Below are 18,443 nucleotides of genomic sequence, written 5' to 3' on the forward strand. Positions count from 1 at the left end.
CTGTGACTTAGCGAAGGGTTCAATTCAGGATGTGAATGTGTTGCTGAATTGGTTTGTAAGAGCATAATGTGATGTCAACATCATTATTGGATACTGGAGATTTCTCTGAATCTTTTTTGGTGATGACAGGCGGAGCTTCTCACTTGACCTTTGTATGTAACACGTCTTTTTCTGACCGAATAGGTGTCACTTGCAAATGTCACAAGTAAGTTTGAGCAGATTTGTGGGAAGTAACACTGATAAACTGCCACACATCTGGGTCACAAACTCAATAAACATCTGGGAAAGCTGTATTAGGTGGCTAGTGACCTTAAGTGCTGTCAGACCAGTTTAATCTACTTTGTCCTTGTTGGGTCATTTAAACAGGCACCATGTGGTTTTGGAGATTAAAACTCAGATTGCAATATTTAGAATATCGATGAGCTAATAACACAAACAGAGTGATATTCAGTTTTTGTTCCTTTGCTGAATAAACAAGCTGTTCCCAGAGGAAAATAAGGTCCCCGGAACACTGCTTGAAGCTAGAAAGGTGGCAGGGTCCGCCACATGAAACAAAGTAAAACAGTATGAAACCGTGTTGTCCTTTTAAGGTCAGTTTGTTGATTCAGTTTACTCAGTCATGAAAACAAAGAGAGTGTGTTTGCTTAGTTCGTTTAGGAATAAAAGATTCCCCAGAATTACATAGTGCACCTTTAAAAAAACTGAAAATGTCTGTGGGATTCTCCAAACCAGCTGCCTGTGAATGTGTTTTTCCACACGTGTCCTATGTTTCATGAACAGACTGCTTGTATGACAGAGAGGCATACAGCACTGTCAGCACTGTTTATGCACAGTCATGGTACATGGAGTCATTCAACAGGAGGAGGAGCTAAGAGGAGGAGGCGGAGCATTAAGCCCTCCTTTCTTACCTGCTGAGGTCTCTGCACAGACAGACGACACTGTACTCATCATCTTACACTGAGTCAGGGCCGCAGATTTAAAAATTAGATTTGCCTCATTATGATATCAGAGATTTCCTAGACACATGCTTTGATTCAACTCTTTGTATTTGTTCACTCTTCCTATATGATATGTTTTTGGAAATTAAAAAGAGAGAATACCTGGAATGGGATGAAGCAATCCTATTGGCAAGACGGTGGCTCGACGTTGCCTCCATAAACACCGATAAGATGCATTCCAGTCACCCACGGCCCAGCGGCGAACCCCCTGAAATTCTTGTCAACACAGGGCCGTGACGTTGTCCAGAATTTTCATCCCTCCTGCTCCAGAACTGAGCAGGGCTGGCTGTGTTTGTTTGTGTTTCTGCTCCAGCCCCTGCCTCCCGTAGCTCTGTGGTGTCAACCCGCCCACTGTCCTCCCATCAGACCCGGGGAACACAGCCCTGCTGCCACAGCGCGCAGGCACCCCAGCGACTGAGGTTTCCTCTTGGACTGACTGAAGTGTTTGCTGTTTCCCACATTGTTGGAATTCAACACCAGCCTGTTTACTGGTCCCCATGTGGCTTCAGTCTCTTTCCCTCCCTCCCTCCCTCCCTCCCTCCTTGCTTCCTCTTTCTTTCTTTTTTTTTCTCTTGCCACAACACACCTTCATTACATACATACCCAGCATTCATACTAAGTAATGAGACAGCACACTGCCAAACAACTAACTGTAGCAATCCTGCTTTTTGCCTGTGTTACAGTCCATTTTTGCTACACGTGTGTCATATATAACTCAAACTGGTCAGTGGAGGGTCAGTATTTATTTATCCATCCATCACAAAAACATTTATGCGTGCAGATATGTGACCATAAATCAGTCTTTTAGTTTGAGTGAAGTAGAGCTGAAAAGGATGCTTGTATACTATAAATAATCTCCCAGAGCGTCCAAAGGGTTTTATATGGGCATCAGGGACGTCATTTTCATATGCTTTATTTTGCAGCTGACAATGAATCATACAATGAATCAAAGGAAATAATATACATCTCAAGGAGAATGTTAACAAGATGATGAGGCGCATGCAAAATGAGAATCTCTTCTTTATCTGCTTTGTTTTTTCACTTCCTTCCCTCGGTACAGCCAGATGGCAAAGCTCCAGCTCTGCAGTCCTCTTCATACACTCATCATATTTGATGGGCATCCTGCTGCCGAGTTTCAAGGAGGCCATGTGTTTACGAAAAAAATGACACTTGTGACAAAAGAAAAAACTTCTATTTAGCAAGCTGATTCTTGGGCGGGGTGCATGGGGGCAGCAGCGTGTGTGCATTTGTGTGTGTGTGTGTGTCAGTGTGTGTGTGTGTGTGTGTGGAGAAGAAAGATTGTGGGAATGTGTATATTGCGCTTACATAGGTGCAAGGCAGTGGGAGAAAGGTTGTGTGTAGTGTGTGTTTGTGTGTGTGTGCATGTGCGTGTGTGTGTTCGTACCAGTAGCATCCATACGTCTCTGTTTCACGCCGTTGTCATGTTGGATGCCAGCTGTCTTTAAATCCCATCCTGTGTCTTTCTGTGACTCTTTTTGTTGTTGTTGTTGCTTTAACTATGTTACAATACATTTTATTACCATTGTTGGGCAATTACCATTCCAATACAGAACGATTTTTTTTTTTTCCTTTTTTTCTTCACATTGATCTCATAAATATCATACACTGTAGGGGTCTCCTCCGTTGATGGATTCAAACACTCAGGACAAACTTTTGTTATTCAAAAAGAAAAAAAAAAAAAAAAAAAAAGTCATCCGTTGTACATTTGCAACTGAAACAGGTTTTATGTTGGTTGTTTATTTGTTCTCAATATGCTATCATCTTATCCTAATATTGTCTTTGTCTTCAATGGTGAGGAATTCCCATCAAAGTTTTCCCCTTCTGTTAATACTTTAGGGAATTTTCAAACGTCGGGATGTATGGCTGTAATGCCCCAAGATTTGTTCTCCCTGAAAGAAATGATAGAGTAAGAATGTATTAACTACAGAGCAACCTGGCTTTACGGGGTCTGCATTTACTCTTACTTCACTTTTAGGTTTACCAATAAGTTATGCATTAATATATACTATATATGTATATAGCTATATATATATCAATATATGCTTTGTAGCATTCCTCTGATTTAAATTTTAAAGCCATGTTCATGCATTAAAAAGCAATTTCATATTTTTGACTGCAGGGTTTAGATGCAAATCCATGGGGCATTACGTTAAAAAACCATAAACATCATAAAATAGGAAATAGAAATCAAAAATGGAGGCAAAAATGAGGACGTTCAGCTGGTCATTAATAACTGAATGCTTTCTCATTTGTTGATGTGATAAAAACGAAAAAGATCGTATTCAAGATAGAACACAAAAAATGGCAAGTGTAATGAAAAATAAAACCCATTTAAAGCAAAGTATTTTTATTCACACAAATTTAATAAGATATATAACAACCGTTTGGTCCATAAATATTTAAGGGGAAATAGTTTCTATACACCATCTTTATCAAGAAACAGGGAAACATGGACAATCTTGATAGAACACTTACTGTACTCAACTATTAACACGAAGATCAATATATAAGGTTCTTGGATTACCCAACTATATCTGAAAGAGTGCACAAATGCTTTCTATGACATCGCTGCCCCCTTTTTAACAGGATACACCATAAAAAGATCTTCGGAAATAAGATGCAAAACAGTACAAAACTAGTGAGGCGTCAAAAGGATGTGAATCAGTTAACAAAGAACACATATATCCTGAATTTCACAAACTTTCTCCCAAGTTATAGCATAAGGCACATAGTAGAACTGAGTTAGGCATCTACTTCATTAAGTAGACTTAGAGTACCACTTTGTTCTACAATAGAACAAATTGTGACGCTCACAATGAAATGTATCAACTCCATTGAAGATTTGCTCTGTCTTCCTCTCTTTTCTCTCTATCTTTCAGCCAGAAGAAACATGTTTTTGGTCTGTTCAGTGGCAAGTGTCATTAAAGAAAGTATAAATATGGCCAAAAAGGAGAACACATGGACAATGATTTCCCACTGGCTGCCTCTCGCGACTCCACCTATCTGAGGTCATTTGAATGCTCATGTCAGCTCTACAAATCTAGTCTGCAACGTCGCTTTGACCGTTTAATTTCTCACCCCTGCTCCTTTTTTTTTCCTTCCCTTTTTTAAAAATCACATCGTTACCCTGAGCAACATGATAAAAACAATAATGCACTTTTCACTGGGCAGTATATTGTCACTGTGCAATTGAGTTTAGCTGTGGATCGGTGGATATGTTCGCTAGGATGCGTCCGTTCGACTGCGGTTTAATCTAAGAGACTGACGAAATCTGAGAAAGTGCTCTGTCATGAAAACAATCGATTACAACAGTGTCCATAAACTGTTCTCCAATCAGAATTTCTCCCGCTGATTTCTTTCTAATTATCATGTGACTGCATTACATGTTGAACAGTTACCACTGTACAGATTGTAAGATTTGCTTCTTTCTCTTTATCACAGTAGATTTGTGAATCAAGACAAAAAATGTGTATGGTTTCAGCCTCTACCTGCCGTATAAGCTGCGATGGTTAGGTGCTCGTATAATGCAATTTCGATGTTTTACATGTAGCTCTGTGAGATATTTCAGTGTCTGATTCCATCCAACTCAGTCTTAAAGACCGAAACATTCGGAAATAATTAAAGCCTGTTTTCTGGAGTTATCCATATACAGAACATTCTACGAGTTTATTTCCCAAATTATTCCAAAAAAGAAAAGAAAAAAACAAACAAATAGTCTTTAAATTGGATAGTGCGAACACAGTGCATACATATACATGTTTCTGAGGGCAAAGTATCCATATTATTTTAAAATTTACCAATTAACCATAAATTAGGAAGGGCTTATTTTAATCATAATTCAATACAAATGTACAAATCAAGTCAAAACAAAAATCGAGTTTTCCAGACAAGCTTCAAGTTTAGTTATATTTTTCTTCCAATGAATTGTGGGATCCATGACAAAATTTCGAAATGCCTTCAAACTTCAAAAAATGTCCCGTCCAAAAATCGCTCTCTGCAAACTGTGAGTCGACTACAGACACGGCTGCCATGCGGTTTCAAATGCTACACATTAAAATGATTTCCTTGTGTTTTAATGTGGTCGCTGCTGTTCTTGCTCTTGTTGCTCTTGTTTGTGTACACAGTACAGCACTTTCTGTTCCAGGGAGCTGTCTCTGGTAGATTTAAAGGTGTCACTTAAAAAAATAAAATGTAAATTGAGGAAAAAAAAACAAAAAAACAAAAACAAACAAAAACAAATATAATCAGTTAAAAAAAAAAAAAAATCAGTCTGCTAGAGATAGCTTGTTAGAAAAGGTTTGTCAAGGTAGTTTGCGAAGGACTCCCCGAATCATGGCTGTCCAAACTAGAGGTGACGGAGGTCACTACAGTGATAGAGGGGTTTGTCAGGTCTGTTAGTGTGGCCGCGCTGGAGGGGGGGGTCAGGGCCCCACTGTCAGATGAGGGTGGAGGGAGTGAGGTGCCATCAGCCTTATCAACACCTCCATTCTCCTGTCGCAAAACGTTCCTTCTGAATTTGGCTCTTGCGTTTTGGAACCAAACCTGCAAACCAATCCCAATGTGGCTTTTACTTTTTTGTTTTTAGGATTAATTTTTAAAAAGAAAGTATCAAATCCATTGAACAGTAGTTTACATACCAAGTTATCACAGCTATGACTGTATCAAGTTGCCCTCGCCTTACGTATATAAATCTTTATATGGAAAGTTTCATACATTATTTTGAGCTTATGGGGCAGATAACAATGAACCAGTTAGCTCCTGAACACTGAATATACGTATGTGGACTTTAATAGCAGATCAAAACATTAATCCTGACCTTTTTGAATTTTTTAGATAGCTAAAAAGAACACGTGCACTCTCATTTGTTAATAATCAGCTACAGTTTCTACGCTTAAGGCGACTTCTCTCCTCTCTTTGCCAAGAAATAACATTTAAGAATCTACAAAATCTCAGATCAAAACCCCTGGATATACATCTAATGACTACATGGACCAACCAAACAAACAAAATCAAAGAGGTGATGATGACTTCAATGATAATACTGGTGTGGAATGAGAGGGACATGGAGGAGGAGTGGGGTGCAGACACAGATATGAGGTGATCAGGTATCAGTAAGAAGAATGGCTCGCCGCTTACCTGTAGAACTCTCTTAGTGAGGCCCGTTTTCTGGGCCAGCTGCTTTAAGTCCTTGGCATCTGGGTTGTGGTTGATGGCAAAGTAGGATTTCATTGTCCGCAGCTGATGGTGCTTGAACGAGGTCCGCATGCGTTTGGTCTTCTGTGTTGGAGCGTAGGCCTGCTGGTCCCGGTCCAGGTGATCGGTGTCGTTCTCGTTACAACCTGAGAGGGCAGAGGGCAGAGCACGGGGGGAGGGGGGGATCAGAGTCCGAAAGGAACAACAGCCAGAAATCTCGGTCTCATGCGTCTGGATTTATTTTCACCGTGCTCAATTATTTTCCTGGCGGAAATGATGGTAATAATGCAGCCGGTCACTCCACCGCCATCAAGATAACATCATTCAAATCAGGAAACTTGCCTCAGTGTAATTATTGGCAACCGTCACTGTAATGAAATGTTACACTAGATTTAAAGCTCAATGTTAAATGAATTTCTTGTTACACGGCCTGGTTTTATAGGGAAAGAAAGGCACGATTAAGAATATTGGATTAAGGCTATCACATATGGGCTTAATTGTGTAGAGGTCATACATTTCCCATGAGTTAATATATCCACAGATCTGTTATATACCACCATGGCGAATAATAAAAGCTCTGTGTATTTGCAACTTAAAATCAGACAATGCGAAGATGCGGGCAGTCAAGATTCTAGTTGATCAAACGAAACAACAAATTAATTTCACCGCAGCACACGTTGTTACACAGTGGAAGAGATCACCGGTTTGCGAGATTTAAATTTGAAAAAAGAGGAGCTAAGTGATGTATTTTAAGCTTACACTGGGACCACGCTAAATTATTATTTCTGTTTGCGTTTGCAAAGACTAATAGGCCTAATGGGCCTCATTTGTCAGCAGCTTGGTACTGCATGTGCAAAATACTCAGAGATGGCAAAATGCAAAAAAAAAAAAAAAAAACCCAAAACGGATCCAGTAAATTAAATGCACGTTTGGCTAAACAGTGACGCCGAAAGCTTTAGCGCTGCATCAGAAGAAAATAACACACAGAACAATTTATTTTCCTTATCATCGTGTTTGCAAATTGATTTTTTTGCGTGGCTCTAATCGGGAGAGAGAAAATTACAAGGACAAATTGACTGTTGGACATTTAAAGGCCTTTTAATCAAAATGTACAATGAAGTACAATTACTGATAATTGATCATCACTATAGTCAGAACAGGTCTCGTCTTTTGCTCGACTGCAGAAGGAGAGGCCATCCTCCAAGCAGAGGATTTTCTAAATTATATAGTAGGTTGTATTGATTTTTATGTCTCCTTGTAAGCCAAATGCTGACCGGTTGTTGTTTTTTTTTTCTTTTTTTATGCTCAGAGGCTGATAAAATATCAAATATCAAATCAAATTAATTAAAACTTTGCATCATAAGATCAAAATAATGAATGGGTTAAATCACAGATCCGTTTGAATAAAGGAGCCACGGATTCAGCAAACCAAAGGAAGCACGTCTTTGGCTTTAAACGGCCTGAATTAATCTTTTCTGTGATTTGAGATTTCTCCCTCAGACACTCACACGCACCGTTAACATGACAATCATTGACATCTATGCTCCTCTGTTCCAGCCTTCACTGGATCGTGTTTCACTAGACATTTCCCACTAGGGGTCTCTGTATCCAAACAAGACCCAACTTTACAGAGTGGTGCGGAATACTCGGCGGACCCACACCTTTCCCTGGTGAGAGCTCACATGAATGTGCTCGCTAAAGCAGAAACAAAACCTCAAACAAACCTCATTCTATTTGTCATGAACGCGAGCCTCCTGATGTGCAGAGCGATGCATTAACCTGAACAGCCTGAGACTAGAATGACAGAGGTTTGAGCAGCGGAAGCTGTTTGTGATATTGGGGCGCAACACAGGACAAAGAGGAAAATACCGAGACTGAATCTTTCAGCTGCTCACTAATTTAATTAATCTTACTTTTATATTCTATGGCGGGATTTTGTTTTGATTTTAAAACATTTTTTATTTTTAATTTATGCTTGTGGGCTCATTTGAATGTTGCATGGTCAGATAAATATAACATTAATTAGCCCATTCAATATTTAAAAAAAAATAATAAATAAAATGAAAACAAGCGTTTTATTTAAAGTTAAAGAGGCCAAGACGTCTCCTTTCAAACTGGAAAATATGTTTTAATTGTTTTCTATTTAAATATGAGAAATATAATCCCCCCCACTGTGAGCTGAGCTGTGTCTGTGGTGCTTAATAATGAGGGGTTTTTTTGTACCTGTTGTGTCTGCACCATATTTTACGCTGTGCTGTCGTCCTGCTATAACACGGGGAAAAAACCCCACAGTGCCACGATAGTTATTTATTTTTTTCCAGGAGGACATCCATGAGAACTTTAGGATTTGCATAATCTTTCGGAATTGTGTTAGCCAGAAAACAAGCGAGCGGCCGCTGGAGCGCAGCGCTGAGTGTGCAGCGCTGCGCCCGGAGCCCCCGGCCTCTCCCTGCAGCAGGCCCCTCTGCACGGCGCTGCTGTGTCCCTGAGAACTGTGCTGACCGCCGCGCAGGAGGCCAGGGATTCCAACGTCACCTCCAATTAACGGAGAACAATTAACGCGCAGATTACCCTTATTCCTCTCTATTCACCGCGAACAGAGGAAAGTTGGCGCACAATGACGAACTTTCTCAACCGCGCACTAATGCGCAGAAAGCGACAACAAAATGGGGACGCTGCAGGGGGGGGGGTCGGGGGGGGTTCAATGTGAGTTTTTTCTTTCTTTTTTTTGTTTTGAATGAAACCTACATTTAACAGCAGCTTTTTTTTTTTTTTTTTTTTTTGTTCACTGCGATCACACGTCTTCTCTCCTCGAAAAGTCAAAGACGCGCAAAAAACACGATTTCGGTCCATTTTTTTTTTCACGCAACAGTCCCAAATCACATTAAACTTCCCCTCCGCGCCCAGTCTGCACATTTATTCTGACCTAAATTAGTCTTAATCATAAAGGTCGATAAGCAGGTTGACGGCGGGGTCAAATTTCGATCATTCTCCGCGGAACACACACACACACACACACACGCACGGGAACGGTGCCTTAAAGACGCGTGGACAGGAGAGCCGCGGATCAATTGGGCCCACGGCTGCGGGCTGTTGCTCACCTACATTTGCATCATCTATAGGAAAGATGAATTTATTACTGACGTGTAAGGTGGAGCCACAGCTGGGGCCACTGAGGAACCGTGTGGATGAAAAGGCGAGGAGCTTGTGCGTAATGGAGAAAAAATAACAATAATAAAAGCCTTTTTTCCCCCTCTTTTAAATAATAATTATCATTATAAATGTATTTGTGTTAGTGAGTGGTTTGACCTAATTCTAACAATCCCTGCTGTCGTATTTTTATTAATAATGTGAAATTAAACGAACACGACAACACAGGAGTCCGACATTTTAGTGAAGAATACAGGAACCACACTGCTGCTAAAGGGCTCCAAAACGACGGGGTCAATAGAGCAACAGGGGTCTTTTCTACGAGGATTTAACCCACATGATGAGCAGTTTAGCGTTTAATTTCACAGTTGGCTGTTTTTGCTGCCCTTCTCTATTGGGCCTGCAGGACGACCAGTTAAGGGATGTGGGCCCCCCCACCCCCCCTCCTCTCCTTTCTGCACAAATGATTTCTCTGACGTGTGTGTGTTGGTGTGAGGGCCCCCGCTGCTCTCACCTGTGCTGTAGCTGGGTATATCTATCCCCATGGCCGGGCTCTTCCTCTTGCGCGGCCTTCCCTTCTGCGCCGTGCCGGTGCCGTTGAAGTAAGGTAAGGAGAGGCCGCCGCCCTTGGCAGCCAGCTCGGCGAAGTTGAGCTGGGGGTGGTAGTCCGGCCCCTGCACCAGCGTCTCGAAGTGGAGCCGGCAGTACACCAGGCTGTCCTTCATACCGAAGTGGTCTCCGGTGGTCAGCGTCTTGTTGCAGGTGGTGCACGTGAAGCAGCTCAGGTGGTACACGGAGTCGCGCGCCCGCATCACCATCTCCGAGGCCGATATCCCGAGGTGGCAGCGCGCGCACCTCTGCACGGAGAACCTTCTGGAACAGATAGATCGTCAAGACTCCTCATACAGAGAGAGCAGGCGGGAACACGGAGCAGGACACGGGCGCTGTCACGGGTATCCACGACACGGAGACAAAATGGTGCGCAGCCAACGTGTGACACAGCTTCAGTGCATGTGGCGGAGCTGGGCTACAGCAGGCCTGCTACTGAGGTCACACTCTGAGCTAACCGAGCCACATCTGGCCTGCTCGACGGGCCACATTTTGTTTAGTGTAAAATAAATGTTTTCTCTCGGTCTCTCTCGGTGATGCAGCCCTACAGCTGGCAGTACACACAAAGGGCTGCAGGTAGACAAACTACACAGAGCAACACACCTAACAGCATGTCTGCTGTCCTGCAGCTTGGTTTTACTTGTATAGTGGATTGCAGATATCACTCCGGCCTGCGCCTGGCTTCATAAACGGGTCCTATAATGTGGGACAACATGTCTAACCCACAGCAGCATTTTCCCCGATGGTTATTTTCCATGCTCGGTCATGCTGGGCCGGTGAAGCCACTGGGTGATTTTTTTCTTTCTTTTCTTTTTTTTTTTTTTTTTTTTAAGCGATAGCAATGTAGAGAGCAGTGTTGGCAGAGAGAGTTCTTTGTGTCTGAGACGGTGACTCACACATTAACTTACTGTAGTTTACATCACAGAACAACAGTGATCAGAACTTCTGTCCAGACTGAGACTGCTGTGATTTTATTCAGACGTGATTTAGGCCCAGCATCACCCAAAGGCTTCAGCTTTACTCCAGCTGAACGGCCCCAGCCGGTGAACAATAGTTTCTGTTTACAAAATAAAACCATTTCTCTTCTTTCATGGCTTCACAGCGCTGGCTGCGCGCGTGGTCGTGTGCGTGACATAGCGTACATTTTTAGAATAAAAGCTAAACAAGAAAATAAATAAAAAATCAGGTGCATGATTAACCTTCATTTTTCTTACCTGTAGTAATCCTCCTTGCAATAGATACTCCCATCCTTGGCAAAACACGTTAGCTCCGACTCCAGCGCGAGTTTACATTCACAGCATTTGAGGCACCGCAGGTGCCACTGTTTGTCCACGGCCAGGAGGTAGTATCTATCCGAAATCTTGCCGCCACAGCCGGCGCACAGAGCAGGCTTCTCCGGGCTCATTGAAGGCATGGTCTGAGTCAGAGAGAGAGACAGCTCATGGCGACTGCTGGCCACATCTTATGCAACATACATAATGCAGGGACAGAGACAGACGGGCCTTCAGCAGCTTCATGGCCGGGAAATAAAATGTTCTTTTCTTTTTTTAAAAGATTTTTTTGTATTCACATCTGCAACAGCGAGGCGTTGTACAGACGCCGTTAAACAGATGCAGGCTCGGTGTGCTCTCTCACACACACAGGGCCCCTGAAGGAAGAGCCAGCGTCTGTCTCTGTGTGTCTGACGTTCACTGAATCAAACAAATAGATCTCCTTTCTTTACAGAGAAGGAAACAACAAATTCACAGTCACACTTTTAAAGAGATTATATATTTAAAATACTGAATATAAGCCTATTTCTAAAAATATTAAAATATCACGTGCAGTTAAAATAAATAAAATGTAGGTACAATAATAATATTAACAATATTAATAATAATTATAATAATAATTCACCATGTTTTAGTCAACATTTTTTTTTTTCATTGCCTCAACTCAAACGTTTTGAATTGTCGATAACAAACTAATTATTACTGCTCTCGCGTACAGTGTTTTATTTGTTTTTAAGAGTTCTATAGTGTGCTTTAAATATGTTCAGTACTAGGATTAATACTTTTAGTAATTATTTTGAGCAGCTTTTTAAATATTAGCGCATTCAAACAATTAACAGGAAATTCCCTCTCCGAAAGTAAATGAATTTTGGACACAGACTCAGCCTGACCAGTCCTCCTCGCTGCTCCTCTCCTACTTACCGCCCCAAAAAACGACTGCACATTTCCTCCCTCGTTACCGCTGCCACAGTCGTCGTTTAAGCACTTTTTTCCCCTTTCTTTCTTTCCTTTCTTTTCTTTTGTCAACATGAACTCACACACAGGCTCGACCGGGGCGGCTCTTACCGACTCTCTCCCGTTCAGCTGCATGCCCTTCGCCAGACGCGACTCCGTTTTCGAGCGTCTCTCCATCTCCTCCATGATCCCTTGGATGTGATCCCCGGAGATCCCGTGGAAAAGCATGGCTCCCGGTCCTGGACGCAACGTGCAACTGCCTGCCTCTGTCTTGCAGCCCACAACTTCCATATACCGTACCGCAGCGCTGCGCCCCGCTCTCTCAGCGCATCCGAAAGGGGCTCTGAGGGCTCCGAGAGAGGCACACACGCAGCGAGGCGGCAACACGAGCCCCAGAGATGCAGATCAGCTCCTCGCCGGAGTGCAAAGGCAACTGGAAGAAAAGGGAAAAAAGCGAAGAAGCTACAGCATGGGTGGGACAGGAGGGGGCGGCGGCGGCGACGACGGTGGAGGTGGTGGTGGTGGTGGTGCACCAGCCTTTTCCTTCTTCCCGTGAATGTCTCTCCTCCAGAAAAAAAAAATATATAGTCCAAATGATGCGACACACCGGTGTGGAAGTGGTGGTGGTGGTGGTGGTAGTGATGGGGAGGGAGGAGGGGAGGGGGGCTACAGTGTGAACACACGCCAAAAAAAAAAAAAAAATAATGACACAAAGTTTTTTTTGTTGTTGTTGTTTCTTTTCTTTTTTTTTTTTTTTTTTTTTTTTCGGGTGAATTCTCTCTCCCAGTCTCTTCCCAGTCAGGGGTTCCTTGGTGCTTGGAGGTCAGGTTGGGACTGCCTGGATTTGAGAACCGTGTCCTATTTGTGAAGAGCCCGCAAAGCCTGCCCAGTCTGAATAATTTGGTAGGAGGAGTTCCCCCTTCTCTCTCTCCCTCACTCTCTCACTCTCTCTCTCTCTCTCTCTCTCTCTCCCTTTCACACTCTCTTTCTCTCTCTCTCTCTCTCTCTCTCTCTCGCTCTTTCTCTCTCTCTCTCTTTCCGCCGCCACTGATTTTCTATTCACCAACAAAGAGCTGTCACTCTCCCCCTCAAAACACTCTCCGGTTCTGGCTGCGCGAAGGACCACTGTCTTATTTTTTTTTTTATTTTTTTAATGGTACTGACATTTTCATTACTTTTTATTCCCCCCATTTAAGAAGGAGAGGATGCCGGAGTCAGGAGGTGCACACAAACTGGGAGTGGGCTGAGCCGAAGAGTAAATATTTCATTTATTTCACATGCTTTTTAAGGAGATCATGTGCGTATTTGGAGCGCGTAAAAAAAAAACGGCTCCGGAGCAGGGATTCTCCCGCGTTTATCTTTTATCCGGTTTAATTCTGTGCGTCGTTTTTCCAAACATGCGTCTTTATCAGTTTGTCCCAGAATAACATAACTGTGTGTGTGTGTGTGTGTGTGTGTGTGTGTGTGTGTGTATGTGTGTGGTATAAATGTATTGTTTGGGGCGGGGCAGTGATCAGTGATAGGCTGGAGGGCGGGGACAGATTATATTAAACAATCTGAAAGATTGGAGGAAATATTTTAAAAAACACAAATGAATGAGATCTGAGTTTATAACAATTAAAACTAAACAAAAGTCCCACACCAGCCCGGTTTTGTTTGTCTTCCACATGTAGACTCTTTGGAGATAATGGACTTAAATTGACGAGGAGAGGAAACCAAAATGATATGCTTCTATCTTCAGTTTCTCAACGAGCAATCGCTAAAAACGACCCCCGTCTCTCTCTCTCTCTCTCTTTCTCTCTCTCTCTCCCTGCCTTCCTGGACTGAGGCCTGATCGTGTTTGGATCTGAAGCAGGATCACAGCTATTAACGAATTTCATGTCATTCTAAGCGGCTGGAGAGCTGAAATAAAAGGACATCTCAGCTGGGAATCCTCCACCAGTGATTCAGATAGCCCCCTTTTTTTTTCTTTTTTTTGTTGCTGTTGAATTTTAAATCCATATAATAGAGATCTGTGTCACTTTTAAAGGGTGTGAAAACTCTGTCGCGCACATAAAACCAAACACACACACACACACACACACACACACACACACACACACAAAGCCCAGCCAGGCAGACTGACTGGCTCTGGTTTGTCCACAGGCCACATATGGTGACAACAAACCCAAAAACAAAACAAAAAACGAGGTGGCTCAACGCGACACAGGCCCTCCAGAGCTGAGGAACATCTCTCCATAAAACAATACTCGGTCGCATTAATGGATTTACTGAGGCTCAGGGGGTGGAGGGTGGTGGAGGAGGTGGGGGGGTCTGCAGGTGTGGATGCTTCATCTCAAGACGTGTTACATTATCATGTGTACCCACCCATCTCTCCCTCCCTCCCTCCCACCCACCCCCAGCACCTTCACCATGAAGTGGTGTTGGCTTTAATTGGAGGCCCCTTGACAGCAGCGCTTTCAGACTTTTAAAGGTTCGGACCCCTCCTGGCCGGACCGGACCGGACCGTGCGCAATAACCCGGCTCTGTGAGTGTCCCGTGTGCAGCAGCAGCAGCAGCAGCAGTCAGCAGCAGGGCTGACAGGAGGACTCAAAAAAACAAGGACACACGGGTTTCATTTCACCTGGACAAAGACACCCTGAGAGCAGTGATCAACTCTCTGTGTGATATTTAATCCGGCTGATGGCTTTTTTTTTCTCTCTCAACTTCCTCTACGGAGATTAAAAAGAAAAAGAAAAAGGGCGATCCTGTGTTCAAAACCTGGACTTATCCGCGCATTCAAACATAAATAGCGCATGTGCGTCCATCATCTCGTTAGAGTCGATAGAGGGTCCCGTGATGACCCGCTGCCTCCAGCAGTGACATTTCATTTGGCTGCAGAGGGTTTTAACGACGTGTCAGCGAACACTGAGGGGATTGTGTCTTTGTGTTCGTCGTTTTGTTTTGTTTTGTTTTGTGTTGCTTTCGTTTCCCCCCTTTTTCCTTGTAGCCAATGAATATTTTCTTATTTTACATTTTAATTTGTGTGTGTGTCATCTGGAGAAAAGTGTGCATGCAGGGAAAAAAAAAAAAAAAAAACAGAACAAAAAACAAAAGCCAATTCACGAAATCACATTTGTTTTAACATTCAGAAAAGAACAGCCCTGTCTTTTTTATTATATTATTAAACACGATCTATTAGTGTATGTTGGCCTTCATATTTAATTACTGGCTTCAAATAAATTGAAGCAGATCGACGTGGACGATTCTCTGTCATATTTCGTTTAGTAACTGAGAGCTGATTCGCCCTAATTTATGTTTTCAATTTTCCTTTTTTTTTTCCTTTCCTTCCCGGACCATATATCGTCTTCAAACACATTATAATAATAATAATAATCGCTGCTTGTTCGTGCACCGCGTTGACCTCCACTCCAAACCCCTTTTACGCGTTTTTAAAAAAAATTAAATTAAAAACAGTCTTAACCAGGTTTTTAAAATGGCGTGGGAATCCAGGGTGGCTCAGTGGGCCGCTGACTTTTGTCGTACAGATGTAGAAAATAAAATCCCAGCCTCCAATCTAAACAAAATTAATTAGCCCCACATTTGAAAAAAGAAAGCGTCATTTATTTATATTTCCCCAGCAGCGCTCGACTTGTACGATTTTGCTGTCATTCACAACAACGTCAGCCTGCTTATTACCGCAATTAAGTCTGCGAGGGCACACGTATTTGTTTGCAAGATCCCGTGAATAAAAAAATAAAAAGAAAAAAAGAAAGATAAGAGGAGGGAGAGTTCACCTCACACTCACATCCCTGTTTATCCCGGAGACCATCACACTCACGCGTCAGATCTGTCGCGCATTGCTTCACACGCTCTCCTCCAAACCTTTCCTTTCCAAGTTTCCTTTTTTTTTTTAAAACCAAACTTTGTGTTATTATTTTGTCCCCTCCCCCCTCCCTCCACACACACACACACACACACACACACACACAACAAGATAAAAAGACGCGCAGAAAAGGTCTTACCTGAGGCTGTGCTGCGTGTGAGATCCCTGTGCAGCGCGCAGGCTGAGCAGCTCCGGACTTGTGCGCGCTGAGGAGGCAGAGGAGACGCTGCTGCCGGTAGATGGGGGGCTGTTCCTCGTTTTCTGAGCTTACACTTCTGAGTTCGAGCGTCAATTAAAAACACAAGACATTTAAATATTCCTCTCCCGTGCGCAGGCGGCCCCCCCAACGCAGCGCAGAGGAAAGACGCGCAGAATACGGGGAGCCACGAGCCAATGGCCTACCCCAAGCACGTATAGGTTATAATGTGTGATGGTGTGGCGAATTAAAATGATAAAAGAAAGAAAAAGAAAACTACAGACTTTGGAAGGCGCCAAAACGGTGAGCGACTGCTTCTGGATTCAGGAATATTTCATCAGAATAAGATGTTTTATTCTACTTTTTCTTTTTTTTTTTCTTTTTCTTTTTAAAGCCGCGTCATCTTTGTGGGGCCTCATGCTTTATGTATGAATCCAGACCCTAAAGTTTTTTTTTTTTTTAATGTATTTTTTAATTTTTTTATTCAACTCCAAAGGACGAGCAAAGGCGTTTAACTTACAGACTTTTTCCAAGCTCTTAGAATTATAATCACAAAATGTACAGTGACTGATCGCACATGCACGAGTTGCTGATGTATGAGATCCAGGTGATTACAGCTGCGGGTTTACCTGCTGGGTTTGTGTGGATTAATAACCAGAGAGCAGATCAATCAGGACATGTGACAGAAGATGCAGAGCGCAGCGACACAAAGCCTGCTGGGAAAAAAAAACAAAACCCACAAAATAATAATAATAATAATGAAGGAAAAAAAATCGAAATTTTCAAAACGTAAAAGTGCAAAATCATGTCTGAATTTGACGTCTTTTTAATCACGTGGACTCGATCATCTACACCAATGAGAGAGGGCCATCAGTTATTCTCCTGCTCCAGCATCATTACAGCAGCACAGATGTTGGTAAAGGAAAAAAAAAAAGGCGTTATTTAGCAAATAATCCACAGATATCCTTTACTTTTCCTATTGAATTTGTCCTCCAGAAATAGCAGAAACATGGAAATAATTCCATCCCTGGGTTTTCATGTTTCACTTCCCCTCAACTCTACACCCAAGTCTCACCTGGAGAATACAGCTGACAACCTTCGTAGACATTCAGTGCAGCACCGAGTGCATTTAGCCAGGATCCATTCACAACACACACACACACACACTCACACTTGGCCTCATGTTGCAACATCTAATGAATAAAGAAATTCCGGTTGATGAAAGATTAACCACTGCTTAATAATGTCAGGTTTTTTTGGTAAATATTAATCTTGTTTACGCTTTGAAGATGGTTCGATTGTGCCCCGGCCTCCTCGCAAGACAGCATTTTCTCAATTCAAAAGTAATATTCATCACCTTATTATATAATGTTGCTTTTTTTTAATATTGGTGTTGGTGTTACCTCCTTGTGCACTATTGGATTATTGCTCATCTGATGACAAGATGATAAATAGTAATGACATTGACGAGAGAATATAAAACGGTTTGAAGAGCTCGAATTTGACTATTTTCTGTAAAAAAAAAAAACGGAGAAGTCTGCTCACGCCGGCCACTTGGAGGACAAAACACACTGATGGATTTAAATTGACAATAAAGTGAATGGGATATTGTGTTGAGTGAGCATAGGGTGGCAATTAATTACACCTCTGCACTGCCTGCATAAATGATCATGTGCCATACTGCTAACAGTCATTTTGCTTTGCTGCTTCCGCCTGGGCTGACATCACAATGTATCTCATCAATAATGCAACAACACTGAGATCCATTTCACTGTGTACCGCGACGTGTACCGCGCACACGGCGTCCTCCGAGCATGATACCCAGACAGGCTCTGCAGCCGGAGCGCTCGGTTCAACAGTGCAGCCACAGATACAGCATCTACCCAGGGATGCTCCCCTGCCTCCCCCCCCCCCCCCCCCCCCCCGGCTGCCTGGCTCCCAGGGCATGGTGGTTAGATTACCACACATCCAGGGTTCATCTGGAGTTATCATTTCTGGGTCACCTCAAGTGACACTCGGTCTCGCAGAGGGAGCTCTCAAAGCATGGCCAGAAAAAGGAAGCGAGGGAGAAAAAAAAAAGGAGAGGCGGAGGCGAGGAGGCAAGGAGTCGAAGGGAGGCTGAGAGGAGGGAGGAGGCGGGCGGCGGCGAGGAAGGAAGGCTCTCCCAGGATCCACCGTGGTGCAGG

At 43.0% G+C, this 18,443-nt stretch overlaps 1 protein-coding gene across 5 annotated transcripts; it reads right to left on the reverse strand.

Annotated features, from left to right (window-relative positions):
- Positions 1–1,722: 1,722 nt before the first annotated feature.
- lhx9 (LIM homeobox 9) lies at positions 1,723–16,625 on the reverse strand. 5 transcript variants are annotated; one of them, XM_030433896.1, is made up of 6 exons: positions 16,201–16,614; positions 12,308–12,629; positions 11,186–11,388; positions 9,877–10,235; positions 6,156–6,358; positions 1,723–2,908 (listed from the first exon to the last, which is right to left on the reverse strand). In XM_030433896.1, the coding sequence occupies exons 2-6, from the start codon at positions 12,485–12,487 to the stop codon at positions 2,852–2,854; spliced, it is 1,002 nt and encodes a 333-aa protein (XP_030289756.1). In that variant the 5' UTR covers positions 12,488–12,629; positions 16,201–16,614; the 3' UTR covers positions 1,723–2,851. The 5 variants fall into 5 exon arrangements, with proteins under 5 accessions (XP_030289756.1, XP_030289753.1, XP_030289751.1 ...); XM_030433893.1 differs by lacking the exon at positions 1,723–2,908 and adding an exon at positions 3,350–5,561 and having other exon boundaries at positions 9,877–10,232; positions 16,201–16,621; XM_030433891.1 differs by lacking the exon at positions 1,723–2,908 and adding an exon at positions 3,350–5,561 and having other exon boundaries at positions 16,201–16,620.
- Between the last annotated feature and the right edge of the window lie 1,818 nt (positions 16,626–18,443).

This window comes from Sparus aurata, chromosome 11 (assembly GCF_900880675.1).
Source record: "Sparus aurata chromosome 11, fSpaAur1.1, whole genome shotgun sequence".
NCBI classification, from domain to species: Eukaryota; Metazoa; Chordata; class Actinopteri; order Spariformes; family Sparidae; genus Sparus; species Sparus aurata.

What these genes read in the sequence shown, in the direction of transcription:
- lhx9 (XM_030433891.1), bottom strand. Translation starts at nt 12,487, where the DNA reads ATGGAAGTTGTGGGCTGCAAGACAGAGGCAGGCAGTTGCACGTTGCGT. An exon ending in TATACCCAGCTACAGCACAG is followed by an intron (nt 6,359 to 9,876) that starts GTGAGAGCAGCG and finishes CTGCCCTCTCAG; the next exon opens with GTTGTAACGAGAACGACACC. An exon ending in TCACTAAGAGAGTTCTACAG is followed by an intron (nt 5,562 to 6,155) that starts GTAAGCGGCGAG and finishes ATTGGTTTGCAG; the next exon opens with GTTTGGTTCCAAAACGCAAG.